This window comes from Conger conger, chromosome 4 (assembly GCF_963514075.1).
Source record: "Conger conger chromosome 4, fConCon1.1, whole genome shotgun sequence".
NCBI classification, from domain to species: Eukaryota; Metazoa; Chordata; class Actinopteri; order Anguilliformes; family Congridae; genus Conger; species Conger conger.
The window spans coordinates 3,345,813-3,364,841 of record NC_083763.1 but is presented as its reverse complement, the minus strand read 5'-3'; the positions used below and the strand labels follow the sequence as shown (position 1 = coordinate 3,364,841).

At 44.3% G+C, this 19,029-nt stretch overlaps 3 protein-coding genes across 4 annotated transcripts; 1 reads left to right on the top strand and 2 right to left on the bottom strand.

Annotated features, from left to right (window-relative positions):
- The first annotated feature begins 3,002 nt into the window (after window positions 1–3,002).
- Window positions 3,003–5,195, top strand: LOC133125971 (fat storage-inducing transmembrane protein 1-like). Its single transcript, XM_061237732.1, has 2 exons — window positions 3,003–3,700; window positions 4,538–5,195. Exons 1-2 carry the CDS (start codon window positions 3,522–3,524, stop codon window positions 5,193–5,195), a joined length of 837 nt encoding a protein of 278 aa, XP_061093716.1. The 5' UTR covers window positions 3,003–3,521.
- An 882-nt stretch (window positions 5,196–6,077) lies between these two features.
- On the bottom strand, window positions 6,078–10,861 carry psme1 (proteasome activator subunit 1). Its single transcript, XM_061239338.1, has 11 exons — window positions 10,572–10,861; window positions 10,219–10,251; window positions 10,048–10,110; window positions 9,832–9,933; window positions 9,361–9,433; window positions 9,080–9,177; window positions 8,606–8,674; window positions 7,950–8,017; window positions 7,471–7,525; window positions 6,759–6,845; window positions 6,078–6,303 (listed from the first exon to the last, which is right to left on the bottom strand). Exons 1-11 carry the CDS (start codon window positions 10,608–10,610, stop codon window positions 6,223–6,225), a joined length of 768 nt encoding a protein of 255 aa, XP_061095322.1. The 5' UTR covers window positions 10,611–10,861; the 3' UTR covers window positions 6,078–6,222.
- A 617-nt stretch (window positions 10,862–11,478) lies between these two features.
- LOC133126858 (sialic acid-binding Ig-like lectin 12) lies at window positions 11,479–18,561 on the bottom strand. 2 transcript variants are annotated; one of them, XM_061239294.1, is made up of 8 exons: window positions 18,504–18,561; window positions 17,813–17,899; window positions 16,361–16,726; window positions 15,443–15,757; window positions 14,831–15,097; window positions 14,242–14,338; window positions 12,676–12,733; window positions 11,479–11,981 (listed from the first exon to the last, which is right to left on the bottom strand). In XM_061239294.1, exons 2-8 carry the CDS (start codon window positions 17,856–17,858, stop codon window positions 11,727–11,729), a joined length of 1,404 nt encoding a protein of 467 aa, XP_061095278.1. In that variant the 5' UTR covers window positions 17,859–17,899; window positions 18,504–18,561; the 3' UTR covers window positions 11,479–11,726. The 2 variants fall into 2 exon arrangements, with proteins under 2 accessions (XP_061095278.1, XP_061095279.1); XM_061239295.1 differs by lacking the exon at window positions 18,504–18,561 and adding an exon at window positions 18,258–18,387.
- Window positions 18,562–19,029: the final 468 nt, after the last annotated feature.

Here is a 19,029-nt window from a genome sequence, read left to right as displayed (position 1 = left end):
GGAGGTTGATCGCGAGCAATTAATTGTAAACTGGGGACCTGAAATTCCAGTGCTGAAATGCGATAGTTCCTGCCGGTGCATGTTAATGCTCTAGTCAGTAACCGATTAGATCAGCGTTCGCACCGTTTCCAAGGTGTAAAGTGACTGCCGTTGTAGGGAAACCAGAAAAACCTGAAGACAACGGCAGTGCTTCCGGGAGTTGTGCGAGTACCTGGCTCGGTGTGAAAAGGCTAGCTTGGGAGCAGCAGTACAGAATGTTACTGTAGCCGCCATCGCCATAATAGTTTGCTCGCCTTACGAGCTAACTAATGGCACTGCTTTGAGGTCCCCTTGTTGAAAATAATGAACATTCTTTGCCTTGTGAAGAAGCAAGCATGTCCGTCCGGGCTCTACAGTGCTCCCAAAAATGCATGTGTGCTAAATGGAAAAATAATTTGGGAGCACATCTATTAATTGGGATGTATTAGTGTGCTCCTAAATGTTTCAACTGCTCCTTGGAAAAAAATGCTAGCGTAGAGCCCTATTCATAATAATAGGGCCTAACCAAAACCGAATCTGACAATGGATGAAACGCTTTATAATGGTGTTTTTTGTTTTGTTTTGTGTGTGTGTGTGTGTGTGTGTGTGTGTGTGTGTGTGTGTGTGTGTGTGTGTGGAAAAAATATATCCGCCTAAACTTGAAACGCAAGTGCTGCCCATGGCTGCAAGCACCAGGCCTGGAACGTACCAGCTGCCTGCATGCAATACACACAAGGGCTATGGTTACCTCTGACAGTTGTTTCTGGTGCTTTACAACTGTGCGCTCCTAATCCCCCTGGAGTACTCCAGGGGGCTCTGTTTGTGATGCATTGTGGGTGATGAGGATTGGGGTGGGTTTCGGGGGAGTGACAGAAGCATACACTCAGTGAGCACTTTATTAGGAAATCTTTTACTTTATTACACCTACTTATTAATGCGATTATCTCATCAGCCAATTGTGGGGCAGGAGTGCAATGCATACAATCATGTAAATACGGGTCAGGAGCTTCAGTTTAATGTTCACATCAACCATCAGAAAAAATGTGATCGTGGGTCTCATGAAGTTAAGAAACGGCTGGACAATCGATAATGTGTGGTAAATTCAACTTCCATTTGTGAAGCAAAACAATTGCTCAGCAAAGTAGAGAAAGATGCACTAAAGTGTACTAAAAAGTGTACTAAAACACTGGCAGCAAGGAGGGCACTAATAGAGTAAATACTGTATAGTGTGAGTACTAACAACATATGGAAACAAGAAAGGAGTAAGTGTGAAAGAGAGGGCACACCTACTGACTGACAGAAACAGGCTTTCATAACAACAGCTGAGTCTAGTAATGGAGATAACAATAGAGGGACGCAACAGCTAAAAATAGGGAAAAAATGTATTTGTTTATTCAGAAGCTCATTTGGCACTAAACAGTTTACAGTGAATGACAGTGGAATTTCACAGGCAAATATAGCTAATGGCTACAGTGAAATTAACAGATTCTACACTGTGTTTGCTAATGTGATACAGACAGGTGGCTACCGCATTTTAGGTTGTATAGCGTTCTGTACTGTACTGCACTGCACCTCAAATACACATTTTTTTCCTCAAAGTAGTTCTTCAAGTCTTTCCAGAAAAGCCATTCTGCATTCCAAAAAACGGCCTAATATTGACATAACAGGTCTATTTGAACAGCATTTGTGTCATTCTAAGTGCAAGAAACCAGCCTCCCCCACACCAAAGTGATTGAAAAACATGGCTATACGAGGCAATGTATATCATTCCCCAAACGGTTCTGCTGTGGTAGAACCTGCATTACACAGTGTGCTACATCTGAGAAACAATTGAATCCTAAAATTGCATACAGCCTCCATTTCCCCATGTACAGTAAATGCGCAGGGAAAAAAAAGCTTCTGTTGTTACATGGTGTATTGTTGCTTTACTTATGTGTGGGGATTAGGGTTATAAAGGTTCTGGTCCCACTGGAGTGACTTGAGCCAGTCCTCTTAATACCTCATATGACATATTTAGAGACATGTAGAAGGGTACATTGCAGTGAAGGGCACTGTCCACCAGTTCACACCCATGACATTACATTAATGGCATTTGGCAGACGCTCTTATCCAGAGCGACGTACAGTTGATCAGACTAAGCAGGAGACAATCCTCCCCTGGAGCAATGCAGGGTTAAGGGCCTTGCTCAAGGGCCCGGCGGCTGTGTGGATCTTATTGTGGCTACACCGGGGATCGAACCGCCGACCTTGCGGGGTCCCAGTCATGTACCTTAGCCTACGCTACAGGCCGCCCCACCCGTGCCACACACGTGACAATGTTGGTTCAGTCAAATGCAATACAATGTAATCTCATAGTGTGCTATGCAGCAAAGGCTTGTATTGTAGCAAAGCCAGCATTGCCAATTTAGCTGGAGCCGGTTCCCACTGTGCATAACGGAGGCTTAATGGGGTATAGGGCCGCCTGCCAGACATTCTCAACATTTTTATTAACTTGGAACATTACAACACAGTGCCAGCGAAGTCAGTCATGCACATACCTTTTTTTAAAAGATTAAAATCAATCTATGATACACAGCTTTGGTACCAAACATTTTTATACTTTGGACACAGGCCTACACACTGCTAGCGAAATCACAGTCATGCGCATACCTTGTTGTTTTTGTTGTTGTACGTCGCTCTGGATGAGAGTGTCTGCCAAATGCCTATAACATAATGCAAATACCTATTTTAATATGAACATCAATCTTTCATACACAACTTTGATACCAGACCTTTATATAGCCATGTAGTTGTTGAAGTTTCCGGGGGGGCAGGGGGCACAGGAGGGTAAGCGTTGGTCAAAGGAGAAATATAGTTCAACAAAACTAGTTTTTTGTAATTTCCCATTTTAGGAAAGGGTTTGGGTATGAGGGGAGGGGTCTCTACCGCCCTGTTGTTTGAAAGGTGTCAGGGCTGCAGAGATAGGAGAGCTTGTGAGGAGGGAGGAGTGTTTCTTTGGACAAACAGACAGGGTAATGTACAGAGTGCCATGAATGAATGTGGGGCAGAAGAGAAGTCTGAGATGAGAAGGATTAGAGCAAATTGTAAGGCTGGAATTCCAAGACCTGAGCAGTAGGAGGGAGGAAAACTGATGATGTCATAAACAGGATCTTAGGAATCCGGGAGACAGTAAAGAAAACGCAAACATGAGGAGACACTGGTGTGTTTCTGGGCCATTGCATGGAATTGCGTGACTGTGTCTTAGGGGTCTGGCATTGACTGCAGGATCACCAGAGACCAGGATCACCACAATATCGGATCAGTCGATCAACGGTATTCCAGCTCAAGAGGATTACGCCAGTAACCAGTATTGGACGGTTTCATTACTAGATCACCAATGAACTGAGAAGATTTGATACCAAACCATTGGCTATTGTTCATCAAACACAATTATATATGCCCAAGAGGATATTATATATTTTTTACTGGACAAAAGTATAAAGTACCAAAATTGCAGACTTTGGGATGTTCCTGAACGCCATCTTAGTGGTGGTGACGGACCTTGCCGCCAAACTCCTCGGGAACGTTTCATTCCGACGGCACTTCCACCTGGTTCTCTCAGGCCTGGTTCTGTTCGGCCCGGCCCTGAGTCTCTGGGTCTCGCAGTACAGCATTTTCGCAAACAAGAGTCACTACCTGTACAGGTGAGCACAGTTTATGTTCTACCATGTCATAATGTGTGTGTTCCCTGCTGCTGAAAAAAAAAAAAAACAGCTCAAGCTAGGTTTTGAAACAGCTGGTAGCTGGTTGACCAGCTCCATTCTCAACATGGTTTGACCGGCTCAAGCTGTTTAGAAACAGCTGGTAGCTGGTCATTTCAAGCTGGTCATAGCTGGATTTTACAGCAGGGTCTCCTTTATAGTGTACAAAATGAGAGTACACGTGTTGAAAAATTGCCAAACTGCTGAACTGTCCCAGTTTATTGACTACTGAATTTAACATATGACATAAGGTATCCAGCCTGTCAGGACATTACTGCACTGTCAGTGCAGATGGTGTTGATCTGCCAAACTTACTGTAGATACGTAGCTCTCTTTTGAACCCTTGAGATGTGACAGTTGTTTTTCAAAAACATTTTTGTTGTTGCTGTCAGAATGCACTTGATGCAAAAGCTTGCTGAACAAATTTCACTACAGAATTCCCTATCCTCCCTCCCCCTCCCTCCCCTCCACTTCTCTCTCTACCCCCTCTCCTCCCTCCCTTTCTGTCTCCCTCCACCTCTCCCCCTCTCCTCCTCTCCTCCCCTCTCCTCCCTCCCTCTCCTCCCCCTCCCTCCCCTCTTCCCCCCCTTCTCTCCCTCCCCCCTCCACCTCTCTCTACCCCCCTCTCCTCCCTCCCTCTCTCCCTCTCTCCCTCCTCTCTTCCCTCTCTCCCTCCCTTTCTCTGTCTCTCCCCCTCCTCTCCCTCCCTGTCTCTCTCCTCCCCTTCCCCTCCCCCTCCCCGTCTCTCTCCTCCCCTCTCCCTCCCTCCCTCCCTCTCAGGAAGTTCCTGCGGTCGTGCTGGGGCTGGACCTGCCTCTCGGCGGGCTCCTTCGTCCTCCTCCTCTCCTTCTCCGTGCGGCGCTCCCTCGCCCTCTCTCTCAGGCACCTCTCGCGCCTCCTGGCGGCGACGCTCCTGCGGACGGGGCTCCGCCGGGCGCTGGGCCTCCTGGAGGAGGCCACGGGCAGCTGCCACGAGCCCCTGGGCGGGCGGCCGCCGCTGCTCCTGCTGCGGGAGGGCGAGACCAAGGCCGGCTGCCTGACGGCGGGCCTGCGGTGGCAGGGCTACGAGGTCTCCGAGGACGCCTTCCTGCTCTGCCTGGCCTGCCTGCTGCTGGCCGAGGAGACGGCCGTGTTCGGGCCCTACCTGGCCCTGGGCGGGGCCTGCGGGGCCCCGCTGCGGCTGCTCTTCCTCCTCTGCGCCCTCCTGCTCGGGCTCTGGCTCTTCCTGCTGCTCTGCCTGCTCGCCCACTTCCCGCAGTTCCCCACCCAGCTGCTGGGGGGCGCTCTGGGGTGCCTGGGCTGGAGGGGCCTGTACCACGGCTGGTACCGCCTGGGGCCCAGCTGGTACTGTCCCGGGAGGCCCGGGGCGGGGCTGCTGACCACGGCGGGGAAGAACCGGGACGGAGCACTTAAGCCCCGTCCGCACCCAGAACTGTAACTGCGGCTGTAACGGTGGTCCTCACTCCTGGTGCTGGAGAGCCGCAGGGTGTGCTGGCTTTTGTATTCACCTTAATATCAGCGATCAATTCAAACCCAAGAAACCAGGTGGGTTACCTGTGTAATTAACTGCGTTAATTGATAAAGCGCAGAGTAGCAACAAAAGCCGGCACATCCTGCGGCTCTCCGGGACCAGGAGTGAGGACCACGGGGCAAAAACGATAACGATCCACACTGATGACAATATTCCGTAAATTGTCTCTTGGCCATGTGATCTACCATTCTGAACGCAAGGCCCGGTAAATTCGGATGGATTTTGATTGGCTGCCAGGGTTTTATCGTTCATGCAGCTGGAAAAAAATCACTCTGAAAAGTGAACATCCACTTGAGTTAGAAATATGTCCTTTTAAAAATCGTTCCAAGTAATCGTTATTATAATAGTTATTTGTGTGGACGGGCCTTGAGACTGGATACTGATCGTTAACGAAGCGTTACTTTCTTCCGCTGCACGGACCTTAAAAAAAAAAAAAAAGTCCACGCGCATATTTTTCGCGTTTCTGAGCTTTTCACGTCATCCTGGAGCTTTCGATTTGTGTTCCATACTGATCCAACTAAAACAGTTGCAATTTCGGTAGAAGTACGCATGTTTTAGGGTCCAACTGCTATTTTTCCGAGCCGTTTGTAAAACGATTTCTCGTGTGACAACGTACGTTTTGCTTCTTGTTATTATTATTATTAGCAGTTCATATTAGAATAATAAAAATGATGTAACATGCATCACACTTCTATTGATAAATATTTATTTAAGGGGATTGAGTAAATGTACCTCACATAAGGACACAGTGTCTCAGCCAAGGATCAAGACTAATCACTCACAAATCAATTTCACTTAATGTCACCGCTTTATTTGTAAATAGGAGTCAGAAATATGTTCATACAGCAGGGTCTTCAGAATGTGTGTAAAACGTGCTGCGCTGAGTTATTCAGTGTGTCTGGTGTGTTTTTCTGCGAGTACAGTACACGATGGACTAGTAAATCAGAGCCTTCGAATCTCCTCTGGGCTTCTTGATCTTGTTGTAGTTCTTGCTGATGATGTCATACAACACAGCCTGTAGGAATGGAAATAGGCATGTGACTAAACCATTACATCAGGGCGACCTGTAGCGTAGTGGTTAAGGTACATGACTGGGACCCGCGAGGTCGGCGGTTCGATCCCCGGTGTAGCCACAATAAGATCCGCACAGCCATTAGGCCCTTCAGTAAGGCCCTTAACCCTGCATTGCTCCAGGGGAGGATTGTCTCCTGCTCAGTCTAATCAACTGTACGTCGCTCTGGATGAGAGCCAAAAGCCAATAATGTAATAATATAATCAGGGATGGGCAACTGCAGTCTGGGAGGGCCGGTGTGTATGCAGGATGTTACTGCCACCGGTTAGTCTGGATCAATCCTAATTAGCCATATGCACCACGACCAATTCACTCGTTACATTCACACATTATATCACGGACTGTGGCTAAAACTAAGGATGGCAGACACAGCACAGCACAGGGGAAAGAGGACTCACGTAAGTGTTGCGGATCTCCAGGACCACGACGCGCAGCTCACAGTACTGGTGCTGGTCTAACTCGTGCACCAGCTGCCGGTAATCCCCCTGGAATCAGCCAATCACACGGTCACCCCACAACATGTGACACAGGCACCATTAGTGGAAAGTTCAGTGCTTCCTAATACGGGTTTATACATATAATCCTGTTGTCATCAGATTCATCTACAAGGCCCAAGTCCTTATCTTTGTGGTATTCCTGAAACTACTTCCCTCTAAGGCAGGAATCATCAAATCATGGGGCTCTAGGACAGATAAGTGCTGGTCTTCCACCCTCCCTTTACCTGGGTCAGGTGTGAAGACGGTCTGGCCAATCAGTAGCACTAATTGCTCTGTTAATTACCCAGGAGAAAAGAAAACCTGGGCTGGATTTCGATTCGAGGTCCAGATTTGATCAGACTCAGTAGTTGCTCATTATAAATCTTTAGTTAAAAATAAAACATTCTGCACATGTTCCTGGTTATGGGTATGCACTCTGCTGTACGTCGCTCTGGATAAGAGCGTCTGCCAAATGACTCGAATGTAACGTAATGTAAAATAACATTTTAAAGATATTCCCACTCGTAAGGCTTCTATTGGAAAGCACCTTCAATTTCACCACAGCACTAGTGCTAAGAGTAATACAAATAATTATTAAATGATAATTAAATGATAACAATTAAGCGACACTAACCACATGTGGCTGCTTGGATGCTTTGGCCACTGCATCCCCTCTCTCACTGTAGTACCTGAGACGACAAACACATTATATTATTATTATTATTATTATTATTATTATTAATGCCAAAGAGCAAATTTAAGAAAAATAACTCACAACTAGATATTGAGGGGCATAAGTGACATTTTGTGCCAAAATGAATTACACATCAAAGAAAGCTTTTGAGATCTATCTAGTGGCTAAAGATGGGATGTGCCATCCATAACTACACTCAAATAAAGGGTAAAAACCAAGCGACATCCCAAATTTTTTGGTTCGTTTAAACCCAAGTTTAGGCTCGGAAAATGCCACTTACGCCCCTTGCGCACCAACAGCGTGCGCAAACAAGCCCCAGAAATTGACCGCTGTACCATGTATAATGACTGAAGGACATACCTGTAATTAGTCATTAATATATTTTAGAATTGAGAATGTGGCGATAGTGTTCCTCTTACTTGGAGATCTGTGTCTGGAATCCCTCTATCTTGGTGCGAGTATTGGTCAGCAATTCAAATACTTTTTCCTGTAAAACAACACAGATTTGCTTTGCCTTACACAGTAAGTTAGTGTCACACAAACCGTACTGCATGCGGGCACAAAATGTGACCATGCAAATCTGGCCACGTTCGCAGAGCCTTGTCATTTTCAGTGAGGAAATCATCTATTAATGCACTGCTCTTCAATGAAACTGCTCCCTTGTTTTTATCCCTCATCTCATTTCCAGGAGAAAAGATAATCAAAGGATCCCATTTTAACACAGTGTGTACAGTATGCACGGTACATTTTAACAGTGGTGGCTCATAAATGTTTTTAAAAATCATTCTAACGCAAGTGGATGGTGGAGTGCACTTTCAGAGCAATTTTTTTCCCCGCCATCTGCATTGGACGATTGCACACGGACAGCCAATCAAAATCCATCCGAATTTACAGGGCGTCACATTCAAAATGGCAGATGACTATTTACAAAGGTTATCGTCCATTAGCGTGGACGCTTCACGTCACTATCATTATAGTTGTAGTTGCAGTTCTAGTTCTTGGTTGACAGGCCTTATAACACACACAACTGGGGAGACAGGCCTTATAACACACACAAATGGGGAGACAGGCTGACCTGCACAGCCACGCCGAAGTTATTCCCGTCTTCAATCCTGGGAATCTGAAGCTGCACCCACATGGACACCTGGAAGGAAGACGGAATGGAAGCGCACACTGACCTGATGAAACGCGCACACACTGAGCCACATCAACAATAACGCACGAGGCTGGAATAAAGGCACACTAATGGGGCGACGTTAGCTCAGGAGGTAAGAGCGTGTGCGTGTGTGCACCCTGGGTGTGTCGAAGTGGCCCTACGTGGCCCCCCCAAGTACTCCCGATGAGTTGAATAGTGCCTTGCATGGCAGCCTATCGCCATTGGTGTGAGTATGTGTGCGTATGTGTGTGTGTGCGTGTGTGTATGTGAAAGGCATTCATTTGAACCCTTCAGATAAAGGCGCTATATAAATGCAGTTCATTTACCATTTGATGGATCCAAAAATACTAACGCACACAGAAACACAGGAATAAAAACAGATGTTCGGCTCACAGTGTTGAGTTTCTCCTTGAGCGTCTGGATGTGAGGTTTGATCTCCTTCAGCAGGCTTTCCACCTTCTCATTGCAGGCGACAGGGCCGCATTTCGGGCCTTGGGGAGGGGGGGGGAGAGAGAGAGTTACACACCTCTCTGAGACGGCTGCAGCACTGAGAGGCAGTGGGCTGTTAAAGAACAGCGCCACCTGGTGGATAGGAGTCGAATATGACATTTTTCATGGAGGAATATAACATTTTTTCAACTTTTTTAAAAAGATGGATCAATATCATTATTTACCTTCCTCGTCTTCCTCTTTATCCTTCTTGTCTTTGTCTTTATCTTTATCCTTCTTCCCTTCCTTTTCCTCTTTCTGTGGGAGAAAACAGACAAGACAGTGAACAACACTGAAACGGTCCTCTCTCGCTCTCATATTCAAACGGCTGTAATAAAGGATATTAGCACACTGTGAGGTGTGGTGCTAAGTGTGATAATTATAATATTTGCAGCAGTAACAGTACACATCCTCTCCCTGCTGCACGTGGTTTAAAGCCTGTGAACTACCTTTTCAGTCCTTTTTTTGGTTTCAGAGCTCAAATTCAGCTGTACACGTGCAACTTTTAGATGCAGCCTTTTGTGAAAAATCCAGCTACGTCCAGCTCGAAATGACCAGCTACCAGCAGTTTCAAAATCTAGCTTGAGCCAGGTTTTTTTTTCCCAGCAGGCTAAGTAATAACCCTGCATGATGATAATGGTGATGCGCGCCAATACCTCCTCCTTCTTCTTCCGTTTCAGCTCCTCTTTGACAGGGTCGGGTATGGGAATGTCCAAGGGGGCCTTCAGTGTAGACAGGTCCTCTATGCACAGGGAAGCCTTGAGTGGCGACAAGTGGTGGTGAAACAAACTGCCAGTCTAAAAAACGGCAATGTAACTAACAAGATACAACACCATGGCACAGGGACGCCACTGGTCTCTATCGCTCCTTACCTGTAGCAAATTCTCCATCTCCGCAATCTTCTCAGGGAAGAATGTTGAGACCAGAGATTCTGCCTGCGACACACAATTACACAATTAACACGCAGAACCAGGCCGCAGCTAGGCCGACGAATCATTCACGCATACGACAATAACGCCCCATATAACGTGCTTAAAACTCACCTCCTTGGTAAGGTGCTTGCAGAAGTCATCAACCTAGATAAAACAATGAAACACTGAATCAGTGGAACAAAGGTAATAGGCCTTTTGCTCAAATAAAGAAACACAATCGTCGCCAGTCCTCCTTTGTCCCTTCAATCAGTTGTGACTACCGAGTGAATTCGTGAAGATATCGAAACCTCAATAGTCACCCTATCCGATTGTAAGTAGGAAGAAATTCTGCCAGTTCTCTCACGAACTGTTTCACATTTCGAACTGTTTGCAATTCTTCATTGCAATTAGGCTAAGAGATCCTCGTAGCATACATTAAATTCAAGTCAAAACAGCGTCAGAAACAGTCAACGGGGATAAACTACCTGTTTCTTCGATTCTGGCCGTATATCTAAAGAAGTCATCGTTCTCAGTGTGGGTGGATTGATCGCTCCAAGTTAATCGCGACTGCAGGAAAATACCGTCTGCATAAACCAAACAGGTATCAACCTCGTAGACACAACTAAATCGTGTGAAAGCTGTTTATGGAACCTGAACTCTTTCTACAACGGCACAGTTACTCAGCATACAAGTGAAAACGAAAGTGAATTGAGCACTGTTGGAAACTAATCGGGGACTTTCCGATTTTTTTCGAACAGCGCTGCATGAAGGTATACTGGGATATGTAGTGCACAGCTCGGTTTCAGATTCCGCCATTTTAATAAAGGAGCAAAATTATTTTGGAAAGTAGGCCTTCGCTGTTCACGAAGGAAATACAAATAATAATTTTTAAAGACATAGGTAAAACGTGTCGTTTGGCGGCCTGAATAAATATTACATTTTCAAAAATTAATTATGTTATGCCTAACAAACCTCTTGGACTTAATTTACGATGCTTTGACTGTAACAAGGCGTACGTATGATATTATATATCTATATGAACATTGACAACATATAGGATAAAGTACCACATGAGACACGATGAGGTGTGTGGTAATTTACTAAATCTTTTCCAGAATGGGTTCACAATTGGCTCCAAGGTTGAACATAACATGGAGGAATCTTATCTGAGCAAGATAATGTGGGAAGGAATTCTTATTTACATAAATGTTATAGACATTGTAAGTAAATGAGCTACATTTGCAAATGATAAAAAACTGGTGGGTTGAGCTACACATTAAACATAATTGACAAGTTAACAGTAGCTCGATGTAAAGTTCTGCATGTTATATAAGTATTATACAATTATATAAGTATTTTGAATGACAAAAACATGTGGCAGTGAAGCAGTGATATTTTCAAAAACATTTATTTTTATTTTATGTCCATTAGACAACAGTTTTCAGCACAGTAGAATAAATGATTCTCTATAATAAAAGTATCTCAGATGACAAAAAAAATAAAATTGCAGTGAAGAACCATTTGTTCTTATTGACTGTCCCTTGCGCAATAGGTTTCAGTGTAGCCTAGAAGAATAAATGGTTTCCAGGGGATTCCAGGTATTGGAGGGAAAATAACGACAGGACACAAAGCAGGGATTTTCATTGAGGCCGTTTTTTTGGTTTAACACTTGCGTAAATATCCCCGATTGGAACCAGTGCCTTTCTTTCAGAAAATTTGACCTCGCTGTATTCAGTCTCCTGTCTCGGTCCTTCCTCCATGCCCTTCTTGCCTTTCTGTTTGGCTTGCTTGGAAAACTCAATTTCAGCGTAATGGGATTCCTCTTGCTGGCTTTCCACAGCTTCTGTTGTGTCCCAGGTTCTGGCGGCTTTGCTGGGGTCCGAGGAAGGGTTGCTCTGCGAAACATGGCAGTAGAGAATTATTATTTTTTAACCAAATAAAGCAAATTACTTTTCTCTGTATTTTTACTGACATTTCATGCGTACCAAGAAAATATAAGATTAGTGTTCTGTAAAAACATGTAAAAACATATTTTCAGTGTTGTAACTTCACTATGCTGAAATAGTTACCTATAGCACACCTCCCATGGATGATACTGCTACAATACTAATTCAGTACTCAATGGAATGTGACCGAATGCTGACCGAATTGTGTTTGAGTCAAAGGGACCAGAAAACAATTATATAGATAAAAACTTCTGTTTATCATGCCTAAAATTATAAATGTTAACTTAATTTAACTTTTTTACCCCAACTACTAAAGGTGGTTGTCAGGATTTCAGAACTGTGGGTGCTGAATTGCAATATGCTACTCAAACGAGAGAGCGAGATTTAGGATTTGAACCCCGACCTCTCACTCATCTAAAGATTTGTTGAACAAACACGTTACCAGTCAGCTAAGGACGAAATCGCCTGTAGCCAAGGGCAACGACGTTCTTTTTGAATCTGAGGGACCGTAATCAGGGAGTGTTGTCGCGGTAACCCGCTACAAGCCTTCACTTTCCTAGCGAACGAGCCAAGCTAACCGAACTACATTACCTGTTCATGGACTGCTGTAGATCGGAAGGGTTATAAATCACATTGCTCCTACCTGTTCTTCTACTCTGGTCGTCCTCATGTTCATACACAGCTCTCTGGATTTCCTCAGCCTGAAAAAAATGATAATTTAAAAGGCTGAATCCTTAACAATGGCGATAGGATAGGGGTACGCAATGTACAGTACCAAAACCTGACTGATATTGTTCACTACCCTGTTGAAAAAAACAGCTCAAGCTAGGTGTTGAAACAGCTGGTAGGTAGTTGACCAGTTCAGACCAGCTCCATACGCAATATGGTTTGACCAGCTCAAGCTATGTTTTGAACCAGCTGGTAGCTGGTCATTTGAACTCGGTGACAGCTGGATTTTACACCAGGGTAATAAGAAAGGTTCATATCCTTCAGTGAAATGCCTGCTGGTTACACAAGGAAACACAATAAAGAAAAATATGTGGAAGCCGGGTAGGCCACACATAAAATGATAAAACAACAACAGAAGGGCCTCTTTTATGCAGGGGTCTGGGTGAATATGTGAACAGGAAAGAAAGCAAAGGACAAGATGGTCCTGATGGAAAACATATTGTGAATACTCGATGCTGAAGCCTTTGTCAAAATGCAACCACTCATTAGAACTTGTTATAGACTTTTTGTAACATAATTTTTCACCACAAAATACTCACATTAATTTATGATACAAGATCAGGCGAGCCTGGTTTAGCTGAACCCTGATGATGGGGAGTATGTGTGGCAGAAACTACTGTACTAGGGCTTGGCGCATGCTTGTCAGTGCAGAGGTGAAACTGACTGAGTGTCTGGCTGACATGTATAGCCATCCATCCATTATCTTGACCTGCTTACTCTGAACAGGGTCGCAGGAGGGCTGGATCCTATCCCAGCATTCCTTTGTCGAAAGGCAGGAATACACCCTGGACAGGTCGCCAGTCCATCACAGGGCGAACACACCATTCACTCACACACTCATACCCATGGGCAATTTAGACTCTCCAATCAGTCTAACCTGCATGTCTTTGGACTGTGGGAGGGAACCGGAGTACCCGGAGGAAACCCACGCAAACATGGGGAGAACATGAAAACTCTACACAGAGAGGCCCCGGCCAACCGGGATTCAAACCCAGGACCTCCTTGCTGTGAGGCAGCAGTGCTACCCACTGCACCATCCGTGCCACCCTGAACTGTATAGCTTATTAAAATATAGAACATTACATCAGTGGTAACACAGCAAAAAAAACAAAAAAAACAGTCAGTCTCAACAAGCAATTTTAGTCTTTAATCAAGACTTTAAATCAAATTTTGTATTACTTTGTTGCTAAATAAGATAAAAAATATTGCCAATATTACCAGTTGAGGTCATTTGAATAATTTCAAGATTTGCCAATGGGGTGAGAAAATTTCACGTCAAGCAAACAAGCGAATATTTTCTACTTGAGAGAGAGAAAAAAAGAAGACTTTAAGTCCCATTACAAGACCAAACTTGTTAAGTTTGTGAGTTTTTTTTTGCGGTGAAAATAGCTCTCCCTGCAGGGGCCAGCAAACATATGAATGTTTAAATATTAGCCACTGGTCAGGTTCATACAAAATAATACAACCGGAACAATATTACCTCAAGAACATCAGGAGCAGGGAACATATCAACAGCACGCCAAACATCCCTCCCACAATCCCTCCAATCGCTGGAAGGGACAAGGGCTCTGATACACCTGCAGTTAAAAATAGCCTTAAACATTAGCCTGTAGATATGAAGTGACATTACAGTACTTTATAGGCATTTGGCAGATGCTCTTATCCAGAGCGACGTACAATAAAGTGCAAAATCAGAACCAGGGACCAAGTGCCCTGGAAACCCTAGAGCAGGGATCCTTGAATCTGGACCTCGAATCCAAATCCAGCCCAGGTTTTCTTTTCTCCTGGGTAATTAAACAGAGCAATTAGTGCTACTGATTGGTCAGGCTGTCTTCACACCTGACTCCCAGGTAAAGGGAGGGTGGAAGACCAGCACTTCTCGAACCAACGAGGACCGTGATTTGATGATCCCTACCCTAGAGGGAAATACAGTTTCAAGGGCCAAGACGACAACAAGGATAAGGACATGGGCCTTGGTAGATTATATCGATAAAACAGTTTTTTTATACAACAGGAAACTGAGTTGAGCAACTGAGTTCCTCTTTTCAGCTTGTTGAAGTTGCACTGACCTTCTATGGCAAGCGTCACGTGAGCAGACGCCTGTGTCCCCTGTGAATTCCGAGCTTCGCAATAGTATGAGCCCACGTCATCGATGCTTGCGTTGAAGGAGAGTGTCTCTCCAGACCCTCTCGGTGTGGTCTGACGCCACGTGGTTCTGAACCAGGTGAAACTCCGAACCGGTGGGTAAGCCTGGCTCCTGCAGGTCAGACTCACAGGGCTGCCATGGAGGAGTGGGCCAGATGGACTTATGGAGGCCCTTGTGTCACTCGGAGGGACTGAAGAAAATAATACTTGTTGAACAGACGACAAGAAATAAAACATCTGGGTCACTCTGTCTATGTTTTGAAACAGCTGGTAGCTGGTTGACCAGTTCAGACCAGCTCCCAATTCAACATAGTTTAGCCGGTTCAGACCAGCTCCCAGCTTGACATGGTTTGACCAGCTCAGGCTATTTTGAAACAGCTGGTATCTGATTGACCAGTTCAGACTGGCTACCAGCACTAGCTGGTTGACCGACTCGTACCCAGCTAGACCAGCTTTATGACCAACTCAATTTTCAAGCTGGGATAGCTGGATGTAATCAAAGTGCCATTAGTTTTCACATTTGACAGATTTCTTACACAGAACTTTGAGGGTAATTGTGTCCTCCACTGTAGTCTTCCCGTTTTGCCGCGTGTACTCGGCAGAGCAGACGACGCTCTTCCCGTGGTGGAGGCGGCGTTGAGGAGTGAACGTCAGAACAGACGAAACCGAGTTGGCTTCACCCGAATCGTCCGAATCCTCCTGGAGCTCGGACAGGACGTTCCCGAGGTCGTGGCTCCATGTCAAGACCGGGAGACTTCTGATACAAGGGGCTGCAGCTGTGCACTTCAAACCCACGGGCGTGCCTTCTTTCAGTTCTTTCAACTGGGTTATCTTGGGCTTGGGTGGAGAGTCTAAAAGAGAAATGACTTTTTACCACCTCGGAACCAAACACAAACTTATTGAACTTCGGCAAGCCCATTGTTTGATCTATGTCACTCACTGTTTTTGTAATGTTTTATTTCTCAGCCTCATGATGGCTTCTTTGACTGTCCTTGGCGCAGCTCAGGTACTTGTCAAACGCCAATAACAGACTTCAAAGGCAATCAAAAGCCTAGGACCAAGACTAGATACTGAAAGCTTTCTTATACATATACATATACATTCTTATACATATACATACATATTCTTATGTTCTATGTATATTAAAAAAAACAGTGCTGTATCAAAGTGCTGTTTCACCATGTAGAAAAAAAGTTCAGAATGGTGAAACCAAAATGAACAAAACTACTCTTTAATAAAAGCTGAAAATTTAGATGCACTTTAACCACATGTTGAATAGTTTGATTAGAAATCTAAAATTGTGTACAGAGCCAAAACGGAGCCAAATCAAGAAACATGTCTTTGTCCCATGATTTATAGAGCTCACTGCATAATCTATAATCCCTGTGCACAGTATTTTAAAGTGACATACAGTATGTATATGTGATGCAAAATTAGCAAATTTACGATTGTACCTATGACATCAATGTAGACTGGTGTTCCAGGAAATGTTTTCTTGTAGCGAGTTGTCTCAATTCTGAAGTAGTATTTATCTGAATATCCTGCTGGGATCTGGGACAGGAATGTCGTACAATTCTTCTGAAGCAAATCTCCAACGATGCCCCCTGGCAGTTTGTTATTAGGTCTACTGCTGTTGAACACAACAGTGGCCTCAGGTTTTGCAAATTGTGGAATTCTTTTAATCCAAATTCCACGAGCTGAATTTTTCAGATGATCTGCATTCTTTTCAGAGATCAGCATGCATGGGATCAACAGGCAGGATCCACTCAGAGCCTGTAGGTGTTTCGGTATCTTGACTGTATAATCACTGCAAAGAGCTCCTAAGGTACACAAACAAAACAATAGCAGTTCACATAAAAGGCTTTGGCATCAGCAGGAATAGAGGCGTCCGCACATGTAAATGGTAAATGGCAGGCATTTATATAGCGCCTTTATCCAAAGCGCTGTACAATTGATGCTTCTCCATTCACCCATTCATACACACACTCACACACCGACAGCGATTGGCTGCCATGCAAGGCCCCAACCAGCTCGTCAGGAGCATTTGGGGGTTAGGTGTCTTGCTCAGGGACACTTCGACACAGCCCGGGTGGGGGATCGAACCGGCAACCCTCCGACTGCCAGACGACTGCTCTTACTGCCTGAGCCATGTCACCCCACATGTCCATGCAGAATCACACGTTCACAATCCTTCATCACAATGTAATCAAATTACCGTTGCAGAAATCAGCAGAAGCCGTTTGAAATCACAAGATTCCATCCATCCATTATCTGAACCCGCTTATCCTGATCAGGGTCGCAGGGGGGCTGGAGCCTATCCCAGCAAACATTGGGCGAAAGGCAGGAATACACCCTGGACAGGTCACCAGTCTATCTCAGGGCACACACACCATTCACTCACACACTCATACACTCATACCTACGGGCAATTTAGACTCTCCAATCAGCCTAACGTGCATGTCTTTGGACTGTGGGAGGAAACCGGAGTACCCGGAGGAAACCCACGCAGACACGGGGAGAACATGCAAACTCCGCACAGAGAGGCCCCGGCCGACAGGGATTCGAACCCAGGACCTCCTTGCTGTGAGGCGGCAGTGCTACCCACTGCACCATCCGTGCCACCGAAATCACAAGATTAAAAAATTAAATAAAAATTAAATAAAAATCATGGGATTTTAGTGCCACATAAATAAAAAATAAATAAATGTATTTAGCTGATGCTTTTATCCAAAGCGACTTACAGTTGATTAGACTAAGCAGGGGGCAATCCCCCGGAACAATGCAAGGTTAAGGACCCATTCATGTACCTTAGCCACTAGGCTATAGGCTGCCCACACATACCATATATATCAGCCAGACCACGGTCATTCAAACAACTGGAGGCAGCGTGAAGGGTAGAGACCCACCTGACAGCAAGAAGCAAGCCAAAATGAGGGGCTTGGCTCCTGCCATAGTTCTGAATCAATAGATCTTAGTCACTGAAATGCTTTTACCTGCAAACACATACAGACCTCATGAACCAGCATGCCAAACACATATCTATGGAAATGTGCAATACATGTAGTTATACAAAAAAAAAAAACACACTAGAAATTTTATTTAAGCACCTGAATCATAATACATTTGCTGAACAGTATATTATTGTTACCTATAACATAAAAAAATCAAATTCATGTGAAAATTGTCCAAATTAAGCCAGTACTTCTTGATACCAGTTGTCGGTGACGAACAATATCTGGAGACCGCTGAGGCAATTCACACTCCCAACACTTTAAAAAAGTTTGTTACCAAACTTGAAACTAAACTTGAATTTATTTTCATACTGGGAAAATCAACAAAAAACCAGCACACCTGCTCTCCAGGATAAGGAGTGATAACCACTGCGGTAGACCAACACTGCAAATGTACTTAGTTTCAAAACTGTCACAAAGGTCCATTGCCTCAATTAACATCATACAACACGTTCTGTAACACAGCGAAAACGAACGCATTTATATCGTCAAACCCACAGAGAGAATGTGCTGAATTCAACGATCTATAATTACTTTTCAAACTAGTTTCAAACTAAAGTATTAAAATAGATGAAAGTATACTTGCTTTCTCCCCAGGATACTGTGGTCACCGAACTACAATGAATATAAAAAGCAGAACTGCTAAACACATGTTCCGCATCTGTTGCAATACTGGATTTCCATTTGTCATAAGAATGATATAATTTCTAGTATGACAACCGCGAGCTGGGGTAAAATCAATTTTTCCGAATCGTTTCATCCAATGATTGAACATGGATAGGAACACAAACCCTTTCAAAACAATATAGATTCTAAATGGACAATACAATATTTTAAAGAATACAAAGAAATTAAAGTGATCTGTAGAAAAGCAAGCCTTGAAATTTGTATTTGAAAATATATAGTTAGATATTCTAAAATAATGGCCTAGTTGGTGGCTTCAAGAACAAGAACAAGAAAGTTGTTCTTGAAAAAAAATGCTGGATGGTGGATTGGTTGGATGGTCAATAGGACATTGTCATGAAGTTTTTTTTTTCCTTTTTACATAGGTTCTTTTGATCAGTAAAAACACACAGGCAACACACTCGTTTGAGTTTTTTTCAGACATCGAA